This window comes from Hyperolius riggenbachi, chromosome 1 (assembly GCF_040937935.1).
Source record: "Hyperolius riggenbachi isolate aHypRig1 chromosome 1, aHypRig1.pri, whole genome shotgun sequence".
NCBI lineage: Eukaryota > Metazoa > Chordata > Amphibia > Anura > Hyperoliidae > Hyperolius > Hyperolius riggenbachi.
The window spans coordinates 634241927-634262965 of record NC_090646.1 but is presented as its reverse complement, the minus strand read 5'-3'; the positions used below and the strand labels follow the sequence as shown (position 1 = coordinate 634262965).

Sequence of the window (21039 nt, the reverse complement as noted above, 5' to 3'; positions counted from 1 at the left end):
AAGCTGTATAGTTTTTCTTCAACACTTTTTTTTTTTATCACACAGGAACCAAACTTGTTACAGATGTCCATCTCGTGCTCAACCCAGCACAAACCTAGTTTTTTACTTTCCAACAGTGACCTCAAGAGGGATATGGAAGGTGCCATATTTGCATTCATGTAAAAAAAGGCACCTGGAAAAAAAGGGCTCCTAGTAGAATATCGGTAAAATTACCGAAATTCTACTACTTTATTTCAGTAGTAAAATATAAAGCTGTGGTGAACGGTTCCCGAACCGTTCGCCGGCGAACATCTCCAAATCCCTGGGGCTTTTACTACTTCCAGGTCGCACTGACCCCGGAGTAGTACGCCTGCGCTGCCCCGGCAGAGCGCGTCCTAGATCGCGCGCCTGTTGCCGGGCAATTTCTGCGCGTGACGTCATGAACGACGAGAGTGCCCGGCAACAGAAGCGCGATAGAGGACGCGCTCCGCCGGGCGTACTACTCCTGGTCAGTGCGACCCGGAAGTAGTAAAAGCCCCAGAGATGTTCGCCAGGTGAACAGTTAGCCGTATCTCTAGTAAAATATTGGTAATCTTTACCGATATTTCACTATGTCTTAACCTAACCCTACTCTCACACAGAAGCCTCCCTCTACCGATGCCTAACCCAAAGACTTTCCTCTACCGATGCCTAACCCAAAGACTTTCCTCTACCGATGCCTAACCCTCCGAACTCCCTCTACCGATGCCTAACCCTCCAAACTCCCTCTCCGATGCCTAACCCTCCGAACTCCCTCTACCGATGCCTAACCCTCCAAACTCCCTCTACCGATGCCTAACCCTCCAAACTCCCTCTCCGATGCCTAACCCTCCAAACTCCCTCTCCGATGCCTAACCCTCCGAACTCCCTCTACCGATGCCTAACCCTCCGAACTCCCTCTACCGATGCCTAACCCTAAGACCTCCCTCTACCGATGCCTAACCCTAAGACCTCCCTCTACCAATGCCTAACCCTAAAACGTCAAGCGGTTGCCAGCGCTCACAGGCTGCAAATGAAATGAAACCTACAGAGATGTGCAGATCCCTCCTGGGGCTAAATACACACCTTGAATACAAATCAGATACAAATTATGTACTAATCACTATTCTAAGAATTTGAATGCAAGCTGAAGCACATGGATGCAGCTAACAAGAAGTATACTTATGTTTTTTTTTATATGGCTAAGACCTCCATCTACCGATGCCAAACCCCAAGACCTCCATCTACCGATGCCAAACCCTAAGACCTCCATCTACCGATGCCAAACCCTAAGACCTCCATCTACCGATGCCAAACCCTAAGACCTCCATCTACCGATGCCAAACCCTAAGACCTCCATCTACCGATGCCAAACCCCAAGGCCTCCATCTACCGATGCCAAACCCCAAGGCCTCCCTCTACCAGTGCAAAACCCCAAGACCTCCCTCTAATGATGCCTAACCCTAAGACTTGCCTTTACCGATACCTAACCCTTAACCATCCCTCTACCAATGCCTAACCCTAAGACCTACCTCTACCAATGCCCAACCCTAAGACCTTCCTCTACCGATGCCAAACCCTATGACCTCCTTCTACCGATGCTTAACCTTAAGACCTCCCTCTACTGATGCCTAACCCCAAGACCTCCCTCTTCTGAAAACCTAACTCTTAATCGTCCCTCTACCTATGCCCAACCCTTAACCCCCCCCCCCAGGTGGTGCCTAACACTTAACCCCCCGTGGTACCTAACACCCACAACCCTAACTTTAACCTACTCCCTACTCCTTTAACCTATTCCTACTCGGACCTGACGCAAAGCTGTGATTTGTGGCAAAGAAAGGAAATTTGGGTGTTCGGAGGCACCCGATCAATTTGACAGCAGCGGGTGACAGCAGTGGAACAAGTGGACCAAGCAAGGACAAGAAAGACTAAAAGATCCAGAGCCCTACATCATTCCATCTGCCCTACATGTGGCCATACACCGGTCGATGTGGCCAACAGATAGATCCATCTAAGATCATTATCTGATCAGAGAGGATCTATCTGATCGAATCCCTCCACACAGATTTAAAAATCTGTGCGCACTGCCTGCCGGGTTCCCAGGTCTCCTGCTCCCCCCAGAGTGGAGTGGTAATGGAGCTACTCTCACCTGTCAGCCAGCACTGCTGCCTCCTGTATCTTCTCTCCACCGCTGGGGCTTGTCCCTGCTAGAGGACGAACACTACCGTCGCCATGGCATGTATGACCACTAGAGACCTCTAGTATTTGTCACACGACACACAGCTCCCTGGTGGTGAAGAGACAGGGAGAAGCCCCAGTAGTGGAGAATAGAGAGGAATAGCCATTGGATAGGCACAGTAGCTCTGCTTCCCGAAATCCAATGCCGCTAGCGAGGCGCACCCAACCTACCGCTAGTTAAGCAAATACTTCCATCTGGCACGATTGACCAAATCAATCGATTAAAGCCAAAAGTCATTCTGGAATCATTTGCAGCATCAATCTCTACCAGATTTGATCAAATTATAGGCCCGATATCAAAATAAATATTGAGTGTATAGCCACCTTTATTCATATAGCAAGGTTCAGAGCCCCTTAAAGGACAACTGAAGCGAGAGGGATAAGGAGGCGGCCATATTTATTTCCTTTTAAGCAATACCAGTTGCCTGGCTATCCTGTGGATCCTCTGCCTCTAATTCTTTTAACTTCATTTAGCTCTAGACTCTGAACAAGCATGCAGCAGATCAGGTGTTCAGACACAGTCAGAGCTGACAAGATTAGCTGCATGTTTTTTTTCTGGTGTTATTCAGACACTACTGCAGCCAAATAGATCAGCAGGGCTGCCAGGCAACTGGTATTGTTTAACAGGAAATAAATATGGCAGCCTCCATATACCTCTCACTTCAGTTGTCCTTTAAACCTAGTGGCAGGTTTGCTTTTAATGTGTAAAGGTCCGGCTACTATTTATTTTAATATATGAAAAAAAACGAAATTTACTTTCAGGTGATAAAAAAAAAAGAACTAGAAACTACAGCGGTTACTGCACCTTAGTGGTACAGTCTAATGCTTACAGTCCAAAGTCGAGAACATTTAGACAACATAAAAACTCTGCACATAACGTTACCTTAGAACGTGTGGCTTTGCGACTTTTCTCTTGCTTTGACTTATCCACGTAGAGCGGGTTGTTTAAGAACGACAGAGCCTTCAATTCAAACTGCACCGACCAATCCCAGACTGAGTAAAAGCTCAAAGGCTGCTTTTGTTTGGCTGACCTCTCCTCCGCCTGCCAAGAAGAAGCAGATTCCAGCAGGAAGCAGGCCACAAGCTTAAGCAAACTTTATCCTCAACATTAAATTAAGCTTAGCGGCTGCATAATGGATCATTTGTCAAGTGCTGTAACTGTGCTGCTGCAGAAGAGGACTGGGCTATATGAATACATAATATGCTAGGGCATTAGACTAGACTAGTACTATGGTAGGATTAGATTGTGAACTCCCCTGAGGACAGTCAGTGACATGACTATGTACTGTAAAGTGCTGCTGCAGAAGATGCCTGTGCTATATGAATGCATAATGATATCAACATCATAAGACAGACTACGACTATGGAAGAGGTTAGATTGTGAACTCCTCTGAGGGGCAGTTAGTGACATGACTGTGTACTCTGTAAAGTGCTATAATACATAATGATAATAATAATATGGTAGGACATTAGACTAGGACTATGGTAGGTATTCAATTGTGTGCTCCGCTGAGGACAGTCAGTGACATGATTATGTACTCTGTACAGTGCTGCAGAAGATGTCTGGGCTATATGAATAAATAAGAATAATCTGATAGGACATCAGACTAGGACTACGGTAAAATAAGAGTGTGTGCTCCTCTGAAGACAGTCAGTGATTGATTATGTACTCTGTAAATTGCTGTAGAAGATGTCTGGGCTATGTGAATACATAATAATATGAGAGGACATTAGATTAGGACTATGGTAGGATTAGATAGATTGTGAGCTTCTCTGAGGACAGTCAATATCACATGGCTGTACTCTGTAAAGTGCTGCATAAGATGTCAGTGTTCTAGTCGAATGTCCTACCATATTATTTTGTATTAATTCAACACTGACATCTTCTGCAGCACTTTACAGAGCACAGTCATTTCACTTGACTGTCTTCAGAGGAGGTCACAGTTTTCTCCCTACCATTATTGTATAAATACATAATAATATGGAAGGACATTAGACTATAACTATGTAAGGTATTAGATTGTGAGCTCATCTGAGGACAGTCAGTGACATGACTATGTAATCTGTAATGTGCTGCAGAAGATGTCAGTGCTACATAAATACATAATAATAATAATATGGTAGGATATTAGTTTAGGACTATGGTAGGGATCAGATTGTGAGCTCATCTGAGGACAGTCTGAGGCATGACTATGTTATGTACTCTTAAAAAAAAAATGGACAGGTTGACAGATCTTATGTAATGTATAGGTCTCTGTTGCTGTAAGCAGAACGCATGCTTCTATGGCAGGGGTCGGGAACCTATGGCTCGCGAGCCATATATGGCTCTTTTCATGCCTGCGTATGGCTCTCTGGCTTGCTAAAAGACGGGTGACAGAGCGGCCAGAGAGCCTGTGTTTAGTAATCTGCCCCGCTGTAATCTGCGCCGCCGCCCCGCCCCCCTCCATGCCGGTAATCTGCGCCGCCGCCCCGCCCCCCTCCTCCATGCCGGGTGTTTGTAATTGCGCTGATGCTGGCGCTGCCTGTGTGATGTCACACGTTACGTGTGACACATCGGCGCAGCCGGCGGGAACTGAGGCAGCTTGGCGGGGGGAGGAGCCGACCCCACGACGTGCGACCCGGAGGCAGCCGCACCCATAGGTACTGCTCCGGAGCGCACAAGCCAGCAGCAGCCGTCGCCGCCGCCGCAGGAGCCGCCGCAGTCACTCCAGGACAGGTCCAGGAGGTCACTCCAGTCTGGTAAATTCATTTGTGGGGAAATCGTCTGCCAATGAGATAGGATAGGCATTTGTGGGGAAATCGTCTGCCAATGAGATTGCATTTGTGGGGAAATAGTCTGCCAATTGAGATTGCATTTGTGGGGAAATAGTCTGCCAATTGAGATTGCATTTGTGGGGAAAGCGTCTGCCAATGAGATTGCATTTGTGGGGAAATCGTCTGCCAATGAGATTGCACTTGTGGGGAAATTGTCTGCTAATGAGATTGTACTTGTGGGGAAATCGTCTGCCAATGAGATTGCACTTGTGGGGAAATTGTCTGCCAATGAGATTGCATTTGTGGGGAAATCGTCTGCCAATGAGATTGCATCTGCCAATGAAATAGTTTGCCAATGAGATTGCATTTGTGGGGAAATTGTCTGTCAATGAGATTGCACTTGTGGGGAAATCATCTGCCAATGAGATTGCACTTGTGGGGAAATTGTCTGCCAATGAGATTGCATTTGTGGGGAAATCGTCTGCCAATGAGATTGCATTTGTGGGGAAATTGTCTGTCAATGAGATTGCACTTGTGGGGAAATCATCTGTCAATGAGATTGCACTTGTGGGGAAATTGTCTGCCAATGAGATTGCATTTGTGGGGAAATCGTCTGCCAATGAGATTGCACTTGTGGGGAAAACGTCTGCCAATGAGATTGCACTTGTGGGGAAATAGTCTGCCAATGAGATTGCACTTGTGGGGAAATTGTCTGCCAATGAGATTGCATTTGTGGGGAAATTGTCTGCCAATGAGATTGCATTTGTGGGGAAATTGTCTGCCAATGAGATTGCACTTGTGGGGAAAACGTCTGCCAATGAGATTGCACTTGTGGGGAAAACGTCTGCCAATGAGATTGCACTTGTGGGGAAAACGTCTGCCAATGAGATTGCACTTGTGGGGAAAACGTCTGCCAATGAGATTGCACTTGTGGGGAAATAGTCTGCCAATGAGATTGCACTTGTGGGGAAATTGTCTGCCAATGAGATTGCATTTGTGGGGAAATTGTCTGCCAATGAGATTGCATTTGTGGGGAAATCGTCTGCCAATGAGATTGCATTTTGTGGCCAGCCGGCCCTCCACCATGTGGACTATTGTGCACCTCATCTGTCCACCCACGAAGCAATATCACCTGCCCACCCAGCACCTTGACCTACCTCTCCGCACCCTGACCTGCCGCTCCCATTATTTACTGGTGAATGCTGGCCAGTGTACGATTATTTTATGGTGAAATGCTCCCCACTTTACGATTAATTTCTGGTGAAACATTGCTGCATTAGAATTACTTTATGGCGAACCGCTGCCCCATTATGATTATTTGGCACCTATGGGGGAGCCCCATCCACATTTTCGCAGGGGGGGCCCAGTGATTTCTAGTTTCGCCCCTGTCCCCTGACCGGCCTTCCCAACCCACCACCCCTAGCCATCTCCCCCTGCCCAGGAGTTCACAACCTAATCCTAACCATTAGCAACTGCATAACAACGTTATTAAAGAATGCAGACACTTATTGTACTTTAAAAAGTGTTTGTTTTGCATAAAATGTACACATTACCTTGTATTTAGTTTTAAACATATTGTATGGCTCTCACAGAATTTCATTTTAAAATATGTCGTGTTTATGGCTCTCTCGGCCAAAAAGGTTCCCTACCCCTGTTCTATGGTGAGTGGAACGACAAATACAAACACTGTACGCAAGTTTGTTATGTAATATACTGTAGAATCTCATTAGTAAACCTCTGGCTATAGTAAATCCAGTCTCCAAGTCCCGGCCATCCATCTATATGACTATACAACGTATGATGAATCCCAATATCATAAACTTCTGATATCATACACAACTTGGCCAAGTCCTTTGGAGTTTACTTTAAAGGACCACTCCAGTGAAAAAAAGTAAGTTAAAATCAGACAGAACAGACAGGATTTGGACTACTCCATCGCCTCATGGGGAATTCTCAGGATCTTCTTTGTTTTCAACTGCCAAAATACTAAGATGCAAGCTAGCCTCCCTACTCACTTGTTGACTGTTTTGACAGTAAGACTTAGCACCTGCCGTTCAGGCAATGCATTTGAAAACAAAGAAAACTGAGAATCCCCCATGAGGAGATGGACTAGTCCTAAACCTGCCGATTCTGTCAGATTTTAAACGGCTTACATTTTTTGCTGGAGTTATCCTTTAAAGGTATTCTACTGTATGGCAATGCTACATATGACATGCCCGATGCATTGAACACAGACGCACTGAATCAGGGCTTCGGGATATGGACAGTGACAGCACGAATCCAGTACAGTGTGGACTGAACCAGACATGTTGACCAACATGTAGTGTTACACAGTCTCTGTTCTGAAAGTGATCCTTACCCATTTGTGTGCGTCTTTGTGGCTTGGGGAATTGAAGAAGAATGTGCTGAAGACGGGAATGTTGATGCTATCAGACAGGACGGTCAAATACGTCTCGGAGAACTCAAATGCAAGTGGGTATTGCTGTACCAGCTGCCAGACACAGTCAAGGAAGAGCAGGAAGATCGGGGCCTGCTGAGCAGAAGAAGGAACAGATGTCACATGGTATACAGGAATCTACAGACAATACTGGCTCTATTACTGGACAGAACTGACGCTATATGTAAATTCATCCTCTAGAGACCACTGTATGATCATTTAGGGTAAAAGGAGGCTTCACCTAGACAAATTGAAGCTGACCTGAGAGTCATATTCTACCTATCCCATCACCCTAACTTCTAGGCTGGTCTCCAAATTCCTTAGCTGGCTGAGCAGCTAGGAAAATTTAATAAGCTGCCAGTATACGTGTGAAAGGGCCTGAAGGGAAGGCTGTGAAAAAGGAAATCAGTACCTGGTTCCAGCAAAGACTCCATGCCGAACTCACTGAAGCAGGAGAGAGGTTGCTCGACACAGATTCACGTGACAAGACGCAAAATGTGGTCTGTGCCCCCCTGCCCCATATCCGGTTTCCTACTGGTCCCCAATACCTGTCCAATAGATTGTTGTTGTGTCATTCCAGGACAAGTACCCCTGATGGCTCTGAAGGGCTCAATGGGAGAACAGCATCATTACCATGTGACACAGCATCACTACCATGTGACACTTTTTGCTTTTTCAGAGAAGGGGGTGGCCTGGGCAGTTTTGTTTCAATGCTGGATTTATTGTTTCAAAATTCTAGCAGACAAAAGCAAGATATGATGAAACGGTTAAGGTGCGTACACACGTCGGATTTTTCCAAACGACTGGTCGTTTGGTCATCAAATCGGGCATGTGTGCAAACGGTCGTTCAGCTGATGAGACTGGTTTTGACGGATCCGCTTGGCGGGTCGGTCAAATCCAGTCTTATCAGCTGAACGACAGTTTGTACACGCCTGATTTGACATCCAAGCGACCGGTCGCTCGGACGGCAAAACGACAGGCCGTTTGGAAAAATCCGATGTGTGTATGTACCTTTAGTCACTCATTGAAAAAGTCCAGCTTTATAAAGCAACCAGTCCAATGTTTGTTTAAAGAACTAAGGAATGCGTTAAGTAAATCTATCCCTATAGTTCAGGGGTGTCAAAATCAAAAACAAAGTGGGCCGAACACTGTACACTGGGATCTAGTCAAGGACCAACCTCAAAGTTAATTGGCCACCTTCCTCCCTTATAAAGTTCCCAGATGTCAAGTGGCCCCCCCTCCAACCCCTATGCAGTTCCCTGGTGTCTACAGGCCCCCTCCCGCCCCTATACATTTCCCCAGTGTTTATGGCTTTCCTCCTACCTCCCCCATATGGCTTCCCTGGTGTTCTATGGCTTCATTTCCAATATAGCTTCCCTGGTGGTCTAGAGTGGGCCAAACATAATGCAAAGTGGGGAAGCCACTTGAGGGCCAAATTTAATGGCTCTGAGGGCCAGATTTGGCCCGTGGGCCGGAGTTTGACATGTGTGCTATAGTTATATCAGTTATTTTAGTTAATCTTTGAATGCTTTTTTCCCTTGCTTATAATCTAGATGAAAAGGTTGTTGAGAACTGCAGCATTGAGCATCGTTACTAGATACACACACAATGTTCCAGTCAATGCTATAATGCTGTATCAATTTCTTACAGGCATGTGGGCAGCTGCAGAGATATACCATTGACATAAGAGGACAGTGCAAGCCAGCAGGAGAGCAGAAGGTAAGCAGCTGTTCATCCTGGAGGCATTTTACTTTACATTGGTGCTCACTCATTTTGGCAGTCAGACATGGCCACCGACACCTGGAGCGTAGACACTCTTTTTGGGGAGGATCCTTACTTCCATTGGAACATACTGTTCCTTAAATACATCTGTAGGATCCCAGTCGTCTCACCCACATTATAACATACAATTCCTTGAATATATCTGTAGATTTCTACTGTCTAGAATTGCTCCAGTCACATCACAGGTGTTTCCATAGTGCGCCATTTTTATACGATGTATTTTTAATTTATGGTTATAGAAAAAGTTTTGCCTTTGAGGAAGTGGCTCTTCTGAAGGCTGGGAAACGTGCTTCAGGCTGTTGGATGTTATCCTGATGTCATACCGTGACTGTATTATTTTTAAGAATTAAGGACTGTCCTGCTAATTTTAGGATTTGATTAACCCTCTGGGCTATACAATTACATTACCCAGGAGGGGGTGCAGCACTTTTTTTATTTTATTTTTTAAAATCATGTAGCTAGCCTAGCGCTAGCTACATGATAGCCGCTGTGCAGCGGCATCCCCCCACCCCCTCTGGCACTCAGCGCAAGCAGGAGATCCCGTTGAGAACGGGATCTCCTGCTTGGCTTCCCCCATCGCCATGGCGATGCTCGCGATGACGTCATGACGTCAGAGGGAGTCCCGATCCACCCCTCAGCGCTGTCTGGCACTGATTGGCCAGGCTGCGCAAGGGGTCGGGGGAGGGGGCGGGGGCTGTGCGGCACGGCGGGTAGCGGCGGATCGGAAGTTACACGCAGCTAGCAAAGTGCTAGCTGCATGTAACAAAAACAAATTATGCAAATTGGCCCACCAGGGCCTGAGAAATCCTCCTGCGCGACATACCCCGAGCTCAGCTCGGGATTATCGCCCAGGAGGTTACAGGACACCTGAACTGAGAGGGATACATGGAGGCGGCCATATTCATTTCCCTTTAATACCAGCGGCCTGGCATCCTGGATAGTGTACTAGTTAAAGAGAGTCTAAAGCCTAAAAAATTACCCGTTTTTAATAGCCAGTCTTCAGCATTAATGGCATAGCTGAAACGCTGCATTCCCCCGGCAAAACGAGGCCTTAATCACCATGAAATCCCCGTGGCAAATTTTGGGGCTCTGTCCTGGAAGAGGCAGAGCTTTGTGCTGTGCCTCTGCCTCTACTCGCATCGATCCCCGCGGATCTCCGCCTCCTCCCGCCCCTCTCAGGGGTGGGAGGAGGCGGAGATTGATGTGAATGGAGGCAGAGCTACAGCGCAAAGCTCTGCCTCCCTCGGGAAGCAAAAGCCACGACCTGGAAAATCCTGGGGCGATTTCAGCTATGCCATTATTGCTGAAGAGGTCTGCCTATTTAAAACAGGTAATTTTTTAGGCTTCAGAGTCTCTTTAAGGGCTCTGCCTCTGACACAGGAGACTTGGGTTTGAATCTCAGCTCTGCCTGTTCAGTAGGCCAGCACCTATTCAGTAAGAAGACCTTGGGCAAGACTCCCTAACACTGCTACTGCCTATAGAGCGCGCCTTAGTGGCTGCAGCTCTGGCGCTTTGAGTCCGCCAGAAGACAAGTGTGATATAAATGTTATTCATCGTGTCTTGTCTTTGGCTGCAGTTGCATCTGGACCACATATGTGAAAAGCATTGGGCTAATCCAGTCAGACTTCAGTAAGAGCATCTGACCAGCATGCTTGTTTAGGGTCTATAGCTAAAAGTATCAAGGGACAGGATCAGCAGGACAGCCAGGCAATGTGCATTGTTTAAATCAGTGGTCCTCAAACTAAGGCCCGCGGGCCGAATGCGGCCCTCTGAGGCTTTTTCACTGGCCCCCAAACACAAAATGTATAACTTATAGATGTGGCCAACTGCCCTTTTAAATATCAACAGCTCGCATATATAATAGCAGTGCTGGCACCACCCATACACATACTGTAGAAGCCAGCAAGCAGTAATTTGCTGGCTTCCAATCCAATTCTGCATCAGGTGACGTCGCTGTCCAACTGGACGGCAGGTTGTCACCTGAGTATGCTTCACTTTCTGGTGCACAGACGTTCTTCCAGCACCGCATGACTGAATGGCTGCTGCTGGGAGTTCCCCTCCGGGCATGATTGGGGGAATCAATACCTATAGTCAACAGAATGCTTTCAACATCGCTTTTATGTATGTTCCGGCCCCCCAGCAGTCTGAAGTAGGTTGATCCGGCCCTTGACCGAAAAAGTTTGGGGACCTCTGGTTTAAATGAAATAAATATGTCAGCCTCCACATTCCTCTTAGTTAAAGTGTACCAGAGCCTAAGAAATAGAACAAATTAATACTTACCCGGGGCTTTCTCCAGCCCCATAAGCACATGCGAGTCCCTCGCAGTCCTCCTGCGGTCTGCCGTTCAGCCGCGATCAGCCCCGGTAACAGGCTCAGTCGGGTCCAGTCTGGGTCTTCTGTGCATGTGCGGACCTCCTGTGCATGTGCAGTAGACCCGGAATAATGCGACTGAGCCAGCTACCAGGGCTGATCACGGCTGAATATCAGAACAGGGGAAGACGGCGAAGGACTCACATGTGCTTATGGGGGTGGAGGAAGTCCCAGGTAAGTATCGACTCATTCTATTTCTTAGTCTCTGGCTTACTTTAAAGTGTGCTTTAACAGCTGCATTTTAGACTAGTTCTCCTTGTGGCCTCCAAAACCTTCTGTTTTATTTTTTTTTAGTATTATTCCAGCAACATACCTCGCTCTCATTTCTCCGGAGGTGGTTACACCTGTCCAGGAAGCAGTGTCCTCCCATCACCCACTCTTTCTGGACGAGGCTCTGGAAGCCGGCTCGGGTACGGTAATGAGAGTCCATCATGATCTGCACCAGACTGGCGATGACACAGCAGAGATCAGAGGCCGTGTCCTCTGTGGGAGCAAGAAAACTAAATGTCAGAGTTTGCCTGGACCAGTGTAGAACTCGAATGGACTTACAGCACGTTCAAAAAAATAAATAAAACTACAAGGCACTATGTGAACTGTATCACGGAGGTGGTGATCATCTCCTCCTATGCCCCTGTGGGGCCTTTTCCATCGGTAAGACGAGCAGATTCCTCAGACATATTTTTGAACACACATATGGAATCGGTGAAAATCATGATACCATTTTGCGGTTTGCCAACGGGCGAACCCTGCCAAGGTTTGTTTCTTTGGTTTGGACAGGGTTCACCGGGACCCGAGGGGGGGTGACTGGGATGGCAGGCTCCTCCAATGTGAGGCATTTGGATATATAAATTGAAGGCCTTTAGAGCCCCTGGATTAAATGATGGTATTGATTATGCCCCTTTTCTATAGGGGGTGCTTGCTTTCCTTTAGCCGCCCCTTGAGTCTGGTCTCCCTATGACCGGAACAGCCCCACTGCAGTCCATCATGAATGCGGCAGCCAGAATTATCCACTCCTCCCAGCGCTCCACCTCGGCGGATCCCCTCCTTGAATCCCCCCACTGTCTTCCTATCCAGTCCAGAATCCGATTCAAGCTATTGTGTCTGACCTACAAATCTGTCCACAAAACCTGTCCAACCTACATTTCCGATCTTACTCAGAGATACACACCAAGCCGCTCACTCCGCTCCTCCAAGGAACTTCGCCTGACTCTCCCCCGCATCACCCAGTCCCATGCACGCCTCCAGGACTTCTCAAGAGCTGCTCCAACACTATGGAACTCCCTACCTCCACCCATTAGGGCAGCCCCTTCCTTCAACATCTTCAAGAAGGCCCTCAAAACTCACCTTTTCACTCTGGCCTACCCCCCTCTCACAAGTGCTCTAAACCCACAGCTGAACTCTGGTCCCCCTACCTCTCGTGTTCCTACCTCTCCCTCTAGATTGTAAGCCTTTGGGCAGGGTCCTCCTTGTGTCCTACCTGATCATGCACCTCCATTACTGTAAACCCATGCTATGCATTTGAGTGAACCTAACTTGCCTAATCTCCATGCTCCATCCAGTGACTGACTAAGCATTACCTTGTAGTCATACTGTGCTGCCTGATCTGGTCTTTCTTGTATTCATGTATTGTCATTTTGCTGTTTGTCACCCCTAAATATTGTCTGTAACCTAAACTAATGTTCAGCGCTGCGTAATATGTTGGCGCTTTATAAATACAATAAATAAATAAATTTACTCCTTTTGTCGTCTTTAAAGTGAGCCTAAAGTCACCCCCAAAAAATGAGATGAACTCACCTGGGGCTTCCCTCAGCCCCCTGCAGACGATCGGTGTCCTCGCAGCCCCGCTCCGATGGCCCAGGACCCGCCGGCGAGCACTTCCGGTTTGGCCGGCACCGGCCGACAGGCATGGGAACGCGAGTGATTGTTCGCGTTCCCAGCCTGTATATCGCCCCCTATGCTGCTATTGCGGCCAGGAGGTTGGTCCTACCTGTGTGTTTGACCTGGACCCTAATGTGCTTCATTATTGGGCCCTTAATTGGACCCTTAATTGGACGCCTTCCCTTTACCACTATTTATCCACCTAGGGGCATGTATCCCATCCCGCTTTGGGGGGGGGGGGGTCTATGTCTCTGTCCATACTGGGGTGACTTCAACGGAACTGATTTTTTTGTACTTAGATGAAATAACCAAAAATATTTTTTCTTATGTTGTGATATATGATTTTTTTCTTCCAAAGTGGAATTGATACTACTTATTAAAGTAATGACATTTTATTGTTTACCCTTTTTGAAGATAGCTCTTCTGTATGCATTGACTTTATATGTTTATAGAAATGAACATGCTGGATCCCGTCGCTATGGCTTCTCTGGTCCACCAATGTGCAGCAGCTCCTCCCGATAGTGGGGACTCTGATGGCGTGGGGTCACTGGGGGGTGGGTGCATTACACCTATCTGGCCCTTATAGTAGGTATTTTCCTGGTGGACCGGAGTTATGGTTGGCTGGTGTGCCCCCCCTGGTCCCTGCCGTGTGATTTCCCCCCATTTGGGGGTACACTGTTGTACTGTGGGCCGGAATGGGATGGCACAAGGGCCGCCTGGGAACCATGTCTCTGGTGTCCTTCCTCACCTTGGCCACCAGAGGTCCGGCCTGCCGTGCTCCGCAGCTAAGCGCTGCGTTCCAACTTGCGCCTCAGGAGTACTCTGTACTTCCTATATCTGGTGGCTTTTCCATCATCACCGCCGGATGTTGCAGCGGCGCACTAGGCGGCTGGATTTGATGACGCACCGCTCCCTGTGCGTCTCCTCCTTGTCTCTGCGCGCTTGGTAGCATGGGTGGGCGTGCTAGGGGGCGGCACAGCGTCCCTGGGCCGCCCGGCGCCATTATAGGCCGGCGATGGCTTCCAGCAGGGTGTCATTTGAGCCTGCCCTGATGATGCTGGTACACATATACCGGCGAAACCGGTAGGCACATTTGGGCTCATCTCCCCATAGAGTCTGGCTACACTGGGCGCACCGTGACTAACCACTTGGAGCCTCTACAACCGGATGGATGAGTATATCCCTTCTTTTGGCATAAGTGCACATAAAGGACTGTTCGTATAAGTGCGAATAAGTACTGTGAGATATTGGAACTTCAGGAATGTGGATGCACACATTGATCTGATACTACCATACATGGAACAGTGAACCGTTTATGACTACCATCACGTGACTACTTCTGAGATTGGGAGCTGCATAAGGGTATTATCCCTGGCGGAATGAACTTTCCCAAATATTACTAATACTCCACAAGGCCAAGAAATATCTCTTTGAGGCTGATTACTGCTAATGTCTTATCTGAATACATGCTGGTGTGGAGTTGTACACTAACTTGGATAAGTCACGTAAACTCTTGTTTGATGGGTATCTGTTATTGAATCTCTGCATGGAACTGTGAACTAGAATTATGTACGTTTTTTGTCCCTGAAGTCCTGATTACCGGACAAGATTATATGGAAACTGTTTTCTCTCCTGTGCTATCCTGGAACACAAACTGTTTTTGTGGATTACTTAATCCTTTTGTGCCCAAGCCCTCCTTTTGAATTATGAAACATTTTCTATATATCAGTGGTTTTTGTTACTGGTACCTCCCCCTTTGATATGCCAGACTATGGTTTTATAGTGCTATTTTACTAATGTGATAATAAATAAGATTGAAACTTTTTAAATATTGCTTTGATACTTTTCTTCCCTTTTTTTTTGTCATAACATTTAGCATTTTAAGGTCTCAGACCTAAAGGGAAGCCTTTTTTGAAAATTAACACGGACCTATAATGTGATTATTCTTGATAAATGAATGTAGTGATGAACCTGCCTTACAGTACTGTATCAGATAACAGCGATATTACAACAACCATAACCAACATTTATGCTCCTGGTCCACTCTAAGGGCCTACTGCCCTCTAAATGGTACATATGAAGGCTTCTTGATTTCAGCACTCTGAGCTTGTCCGCCTGGCACAGACACATCCTTTTCCCTCCTAGTACAATGTTAGGATCAAGGCCAGATTTATACTTTTTCTGCCCCTAGGCCAACATACTTGCAGCTTCCCTTCCATGTGCAGCACCCCCTCCTCTTCCATGCCTAATGCTGGGTACACACGATAAGTTTTTCCGCTCGATTTTCCAACCAATAGTTTTTTCCCGCTCGATTCTGCACTCTATTCACTTATCTTCCGCTCGTTTTTCTTATCTTTTTCCATTCACGTCTATGAGAAAACGAGAGCAGAATCGATCAGAAGGAATATCGGAAATGTCGGGAATTATCCATCGAATCCATCTATCCAGCAGAAAACCGTATGTTGCGTACCCAGCATAACATTCATGTGCAGCAGCCTCCTTCAGTTCTATATAGGTCCCTTGTGCAGCAGTTTCCTATTTCCATGTGCTGCTCCTCATTTGCAACCTCTGTATTCCATTTGCAGCCTCTTCTTTCATATATGGCAATCCATCTTCCATGTCCAGCCGCCCCTCAGCCAGCTGCCGCCCAACACCCAGGCCTTGGTGGCCTACCAGAAATCCAGCCCTGACTAGGATTGTTTGTATGCCCAGAATGCAGCTCTGAAAAACAAAGCAATCTTACCTTTCAGAACAACATTGAATTTCTGGGTCTCCAAGTAGTCAATGACTTCAATGGTTTTCTTAAGACACTGCCTGTAATGTCAAAACGATGTGTATCAAAAGAGGAACAGAGTACAAACTGTAGTATTATCATTATTATACATTTATAAAGCACCAACATATTCTGTGGCGCTGGAGTATGTAATGTTAAAAAGTGGCTCATGAAATACTGATCGCTGTATGCTAATTAACGGTGGCCACAGGCACCTTCTGTGTCTCTCAGTCTCCAAAAACGAATTAAAGAACGTCGCTCATGAAACGTGACCAAAAAGGACGTACGGGGTAACAGTGTTTCTTGCCAGCATATGAGGCATCAGAAGAGAGCGGTGCTCCGCCTCCACCGGTGGAAGCACGAAACACAAAGACATTATAAAAGGCCCTCCCACCCCCTCCGTCCTCAGTTCATACAAAAATAACCACAAGAGTTTTCCTGAACTCTCTAGTTCTGTCATGATAAGTGAGCATTGCTCTTCCCACATTTTGCAGAAAGAAAAAGGTTTTCTAGCCCGTCTTGTAAAAACTTTATGACTGAGCTTAACAGCTTCAAAGATCTTGTATGCGAAGTACACCATGAAACGTAGACTTTCTATACCTTTCTATACATTTCCTGTGTAGCTGGCTTACGACAAGCTGCGAGTGTTGATTACTCTATCAGAAAGTCCCTTTACTTTCAGAATCATCCGTTCAGCATCCAACCTGCCAACTTATTATTATTATTAATAAGTATTTATATAGCGCCAACATCTCCTGCAGCGCTGCACAGAGTACATTGTCTTGCCACTTAACTGTCCCTCAGAAGGGCTCAAAGTCTAATCCCTACCATAGTATATATATATGTATCGTGTAGCGTATGTATCGTAGTCCAGGGCCAAGCCAAATAACTTATCTGTACATCTGTGGGATGTGGGAGGAAACTGGAGTGCCTAGAGGAAACCCACACAGACATGGGGAGAACATACAAACTCCCTGCAGATAGTGCCATGGCTGGGGTTCGACCCGGGACCCAGCGCTGCAAGGCGAGCGCGCTAACCACTACACCACCGTGCTGCCCAACTTGCGGCAGGTTGGTTTAAACATTCACAAACTCAAATGATTTTATTGTCTCTGCTCAATGGCAGCCTATGAAGTATCCCAAAGCTAAAATACATGAACTATTGACCTTTATCCACCTCTTCCCTGCCCGCAAAAGTTGTACTCTGCCAAGAAAATGTTATGGCTGTAATGTGCTTATCAGTTATTATATACTGTATTCCCAACAAGGTACCAATTAGACAGAAGCTGTTACTTGCATGCCTGAAAATTAACTCACTCAGGCAGCAAAATAAAAACAGAAAAACAGCCTGGAAAATCTTTAAGAAAAAAAAAAAAACAGCCCCTGGGGGTTACTTACCTAATGAGGCTTCCTCGTCATCTGTCCCAGCGCTGTCAGCCGCCGAGAATCCAGCTAGAAATAGCCAAGCCCAATTTGATCTACTCTACAGTGCAGGCACCGTGCGTCTGCGCAGTAGAGTGGGGATCCTATCAGGCTTGGTTATTTCCACCTAAGCCCAAATGAGTTGCTACTGCGCCGGATCGCGGTAGGTAAGTATTTACCTCTCCGGTGTCCGGGGCTTTCCAGCGCTGGATCCTAGAGGGGAAGAGTACGGAGAAAGCCTCATTAAGATCCAGAGGCTTCCCTCTCCCGAGGCAAGTACCCACAGGGTCTCTTTCTTACAGGGTCTCTTTAATATGTTTGGCATTGTACATACAGGTTTATCAGATCACCTCGGGTGTTGTCCACATACAAATGAACATGTCCGTTATAATACTGCGAGCGCAAGCAAAATTGCCATATCACATGACACATGGACACACATGTGCTGGAACAATGTCATGAGTCAAGCTATCTTTTCAGTTGACCACCACTTTCAAAAAAATATGGTGATCTGAACCATGCTGTTATTTCAGGAAAAAATTATGGCAGTTTAACAAAAAAAAAAAAAAAAAAAAAACCCTAACACAATTATTCAATGACCAAGTTTGTGAGCTTTGAGGTCTTTGGCATCAATAATTTGCATTGAAATGAAACACATCTGATTGGCTGTTTGTGGCTCCACCCACTTTCCTGAATTTGAACCCAAGTCACCCAATGACTAATTGTACCAGGTATGAGGCTTGTGCCATTCACAGAGCAAGAATGGCAGCAATTAAATATTCCCCCTTGAAAATGAATTGACGAATTTTGACTGGCTTTCGTAGGCTCCACCCACTTTTCTGAATATTAATCCCAGTCACCCCTCTGACCAACTGGGCAAAGTTTGAGAACCCTGCCATCAACAGTGTAAGAATGGCTTCAGTTTAAATTTTCCCAGTGAAATTTGTATTTGTCTCTGCCCACTTATTGGTTATGGGGATAAAAGGTATCCTATATGTTATTCCAGGTTATGTACTATGTGTGTGCCAAATGTCATTCACATCCGTCCAGCCATTGTTGTGTGATTGAGTAACAAACATTCAAACTTTCACATTTATAATATTAGTGAGATTACAGATTCTACCTTCCAAGCTACTCAGTTGAAACCTCCTAACCCACCTGATAATTTCCAGCCAATTGGAAGTATTTAGCAATGAAAACCACTTGGAGTCCGTGTCCCAGAATTCAGTAGAGTTGTCTGCAAGAGTAAGACAGGAATAGCAATAAATGGTAAGGGTCTGAAGTTACAGATGCCAGTCCTCAAGCAGCCCCCTTATTCTAAACAAGTTATGTAAAAAAGTCTGCACATAATGAACACATGCATACTTGTATGCACCAGTCCCATCCTGCAAGACTGGCCTGCGGCTGCCCCAGGGGATCGGCCAGATCCAGAAAGGTATAGAGGGCAAAAACCAGGGAAAAAATAAAAAAAATCTCACACACACAAAACCTGGTTAGTCTATGGTCAAGGGGCACCTTGTACCTGTTCTCCCCCCAACTGTTGTGTCCGACTCCTGTCCCCCCCCCCTCCCGTTGTCCGCCTCCTGTCCCCCCCTCCCGTCCCCCCTCCCGTTGTCCGCCTCCTGTCCCCCCCTCCCGTCCCTCCCCCCTCCCGTGTCCGACTCCTGTTCCCCCCCTCCCGTGCCCGACTCCTGTCCCCCACTCCCGTGCCCGACTCCTGTCCCCCACTCCCGTGTCCGACTCCTGTTCCCCCCCTCCCGCGCCCGACTCCTGTCCCCCCCTCCCGCGCCAGACTCCTGTCCCCCCCTCCCGCGCCCGACTCCTGTCTCCCCCTCCCGCGCCCGACTCCTGTCCCCCCTCCTGCGCCCGACTCTTGTCCCCCCCTCCCGTGTCCGACGCCTGTTCCCCCCCTCCCGCGCCCGACGCCTGTTCCCCCCCTCCCGCGCCCGACTCCTGTCCCCCCCCTCCCGCGCCCGACTCCTGTCCCCCCCCCTCCCGCGCCCGACTCCTGTCCCCCACTCCCGTGCCCGACTCCTGTCCCCCACTCCCGTGTCCGACTCCTGTTCCCCCCCTCCCGCGCCCGACTCCTGTCCCCCCCTCCCGCGCCCGACTCCTGTCCCCCCCTCCCGCGCCCGACTCCTGTCCCCCCCTCCCGCGCCCGACTCCTGTCTCCCCCTCCCGCGCCCGACTCCTGTCCCCCCTCCCGTGCCCGACTCTTGTCCCCCCCCTCCCGTGTCCGACGCCTGTTCCCCCCCTCCCGTGCCCGACTCCTGTCCCCCCCCTCCCGCACCCGACTCCTGTCCCCCCCCTCCCGCACCCGACTCCTGTCCCCCCTCCCGTGCCCGACTCTTGTCCCCCCCTCCTGTGCCCGACTCCTGTCCCCCCTCCCGTGCCCGACTCTTGTCCCCCCCTCCTGTGCCCGACTCCTGTACCCCCCTCCCGTGCCCGACTCCTGTACCCCTCCTGTGCCCGCCTCCTACTACATGGAAGTGGTAAAATTAGTCATCGATTGGCCAATCAAAATTGGATGTGTGTACTAGGCTTTAGATGCACTCACAGTTACATTGCCTAGGGCCTGATGGATGTTCTTTGCTCCTGTCTGTACCCTCTACAAGTACTCTTACCAAGGACTAGTTTTGATTTCTATTTAACAGCTATATCCTAAGCTTAGGTAACATGCATCTCTGGTGTAGACAAAAAAAAAACAGGTACGCTACACTGAAGCCTGGTACACACTTTCAATTATGGTTGACAATTCACTGACCAATTTTACAATCTCTATTTAGTATGAGGATCAACAGATATTGAATACTATGAGCAGATTGTGTAGATAAACTCTCATACTACATGGAAGTCGTAAAATTGGTCAGTGATTGGCCAGTCATAATTAAAAGGGTGTACCAGGCCTAACGCTTAAAAGTTAGAGAGTACCAACACATTGTCTATTTAGTAAGATTCACTAAAATGCTGCATCAACTGGGTTCTTGTGCATAGATCTGTCCCTTGCAGAAAATGGCCCTGACTTTTTCTATATCAGTTATAGCTAAGGTAGAGGCCTTTTTCTGCAAGGTGACAGTGCTACACGCTGGTACCTGGCTGATTCACAATGACAGGCTAGGATGGCTGACAGGGTAGAGTGTCGCTTCCTGGCCCATAGTGTCGGCAGTGGACTCTTTGTTGGAACCTTTGGGCATATTCATTGATTCATGGCTGCAGCCTATTGTAAGGGTAGATGTGTATTGCTTGAAAGACACAACCTCATTTTTGAACATACTGGATCGCATAGAGTGTAGTGATTTGAATTTGATGGTGACAATGGATGTGGTCAACTTATACAACAACATTATATATTTATTTTATTTATTTGTTGTATTTATAAAGCGCCAAC

The 21039-nt window shown here is 47.5% G+C and overlaps 1 protein-coding gene across 2 annotated transcripts in view; it reads right to left on the bottom strand.

Annotated features, from left to right (window-relative positions):
• MTMR12 (myotubularin related protein 12) overlaps positions 1-21039 on the bottom strand; it is a 92820-nt gene that overhangs the window by 4164 nt on the left and 67617 nt on the right. The window contains exons 12-16 of one of the 2 annotated variants that reach the window (XM_068251256.1): positions 18810-18888; positions 16200-16270; positions 11892-12061; positions 7349-7522; positions 3119-3277 (exon numbers count right to left, since the gene is read on the bottom strand). In XM_068251256.1, coding sequence (XP_068107357.1) covers positions 3119-3277; positions 7349-7522; positions 11892-12061; positions 16200-16270; positions 18810-18888 — 653 coding nt within the window. The remainder of the gene's footprint in view (positions 1-3118; positions 3278-7348; positions 7523-11891; positions 12062-16199; positions 16271-18809; positions 18889-21039) is intronic. The other variant, XM_068251257.1, reaches the window with a different exon arrangement.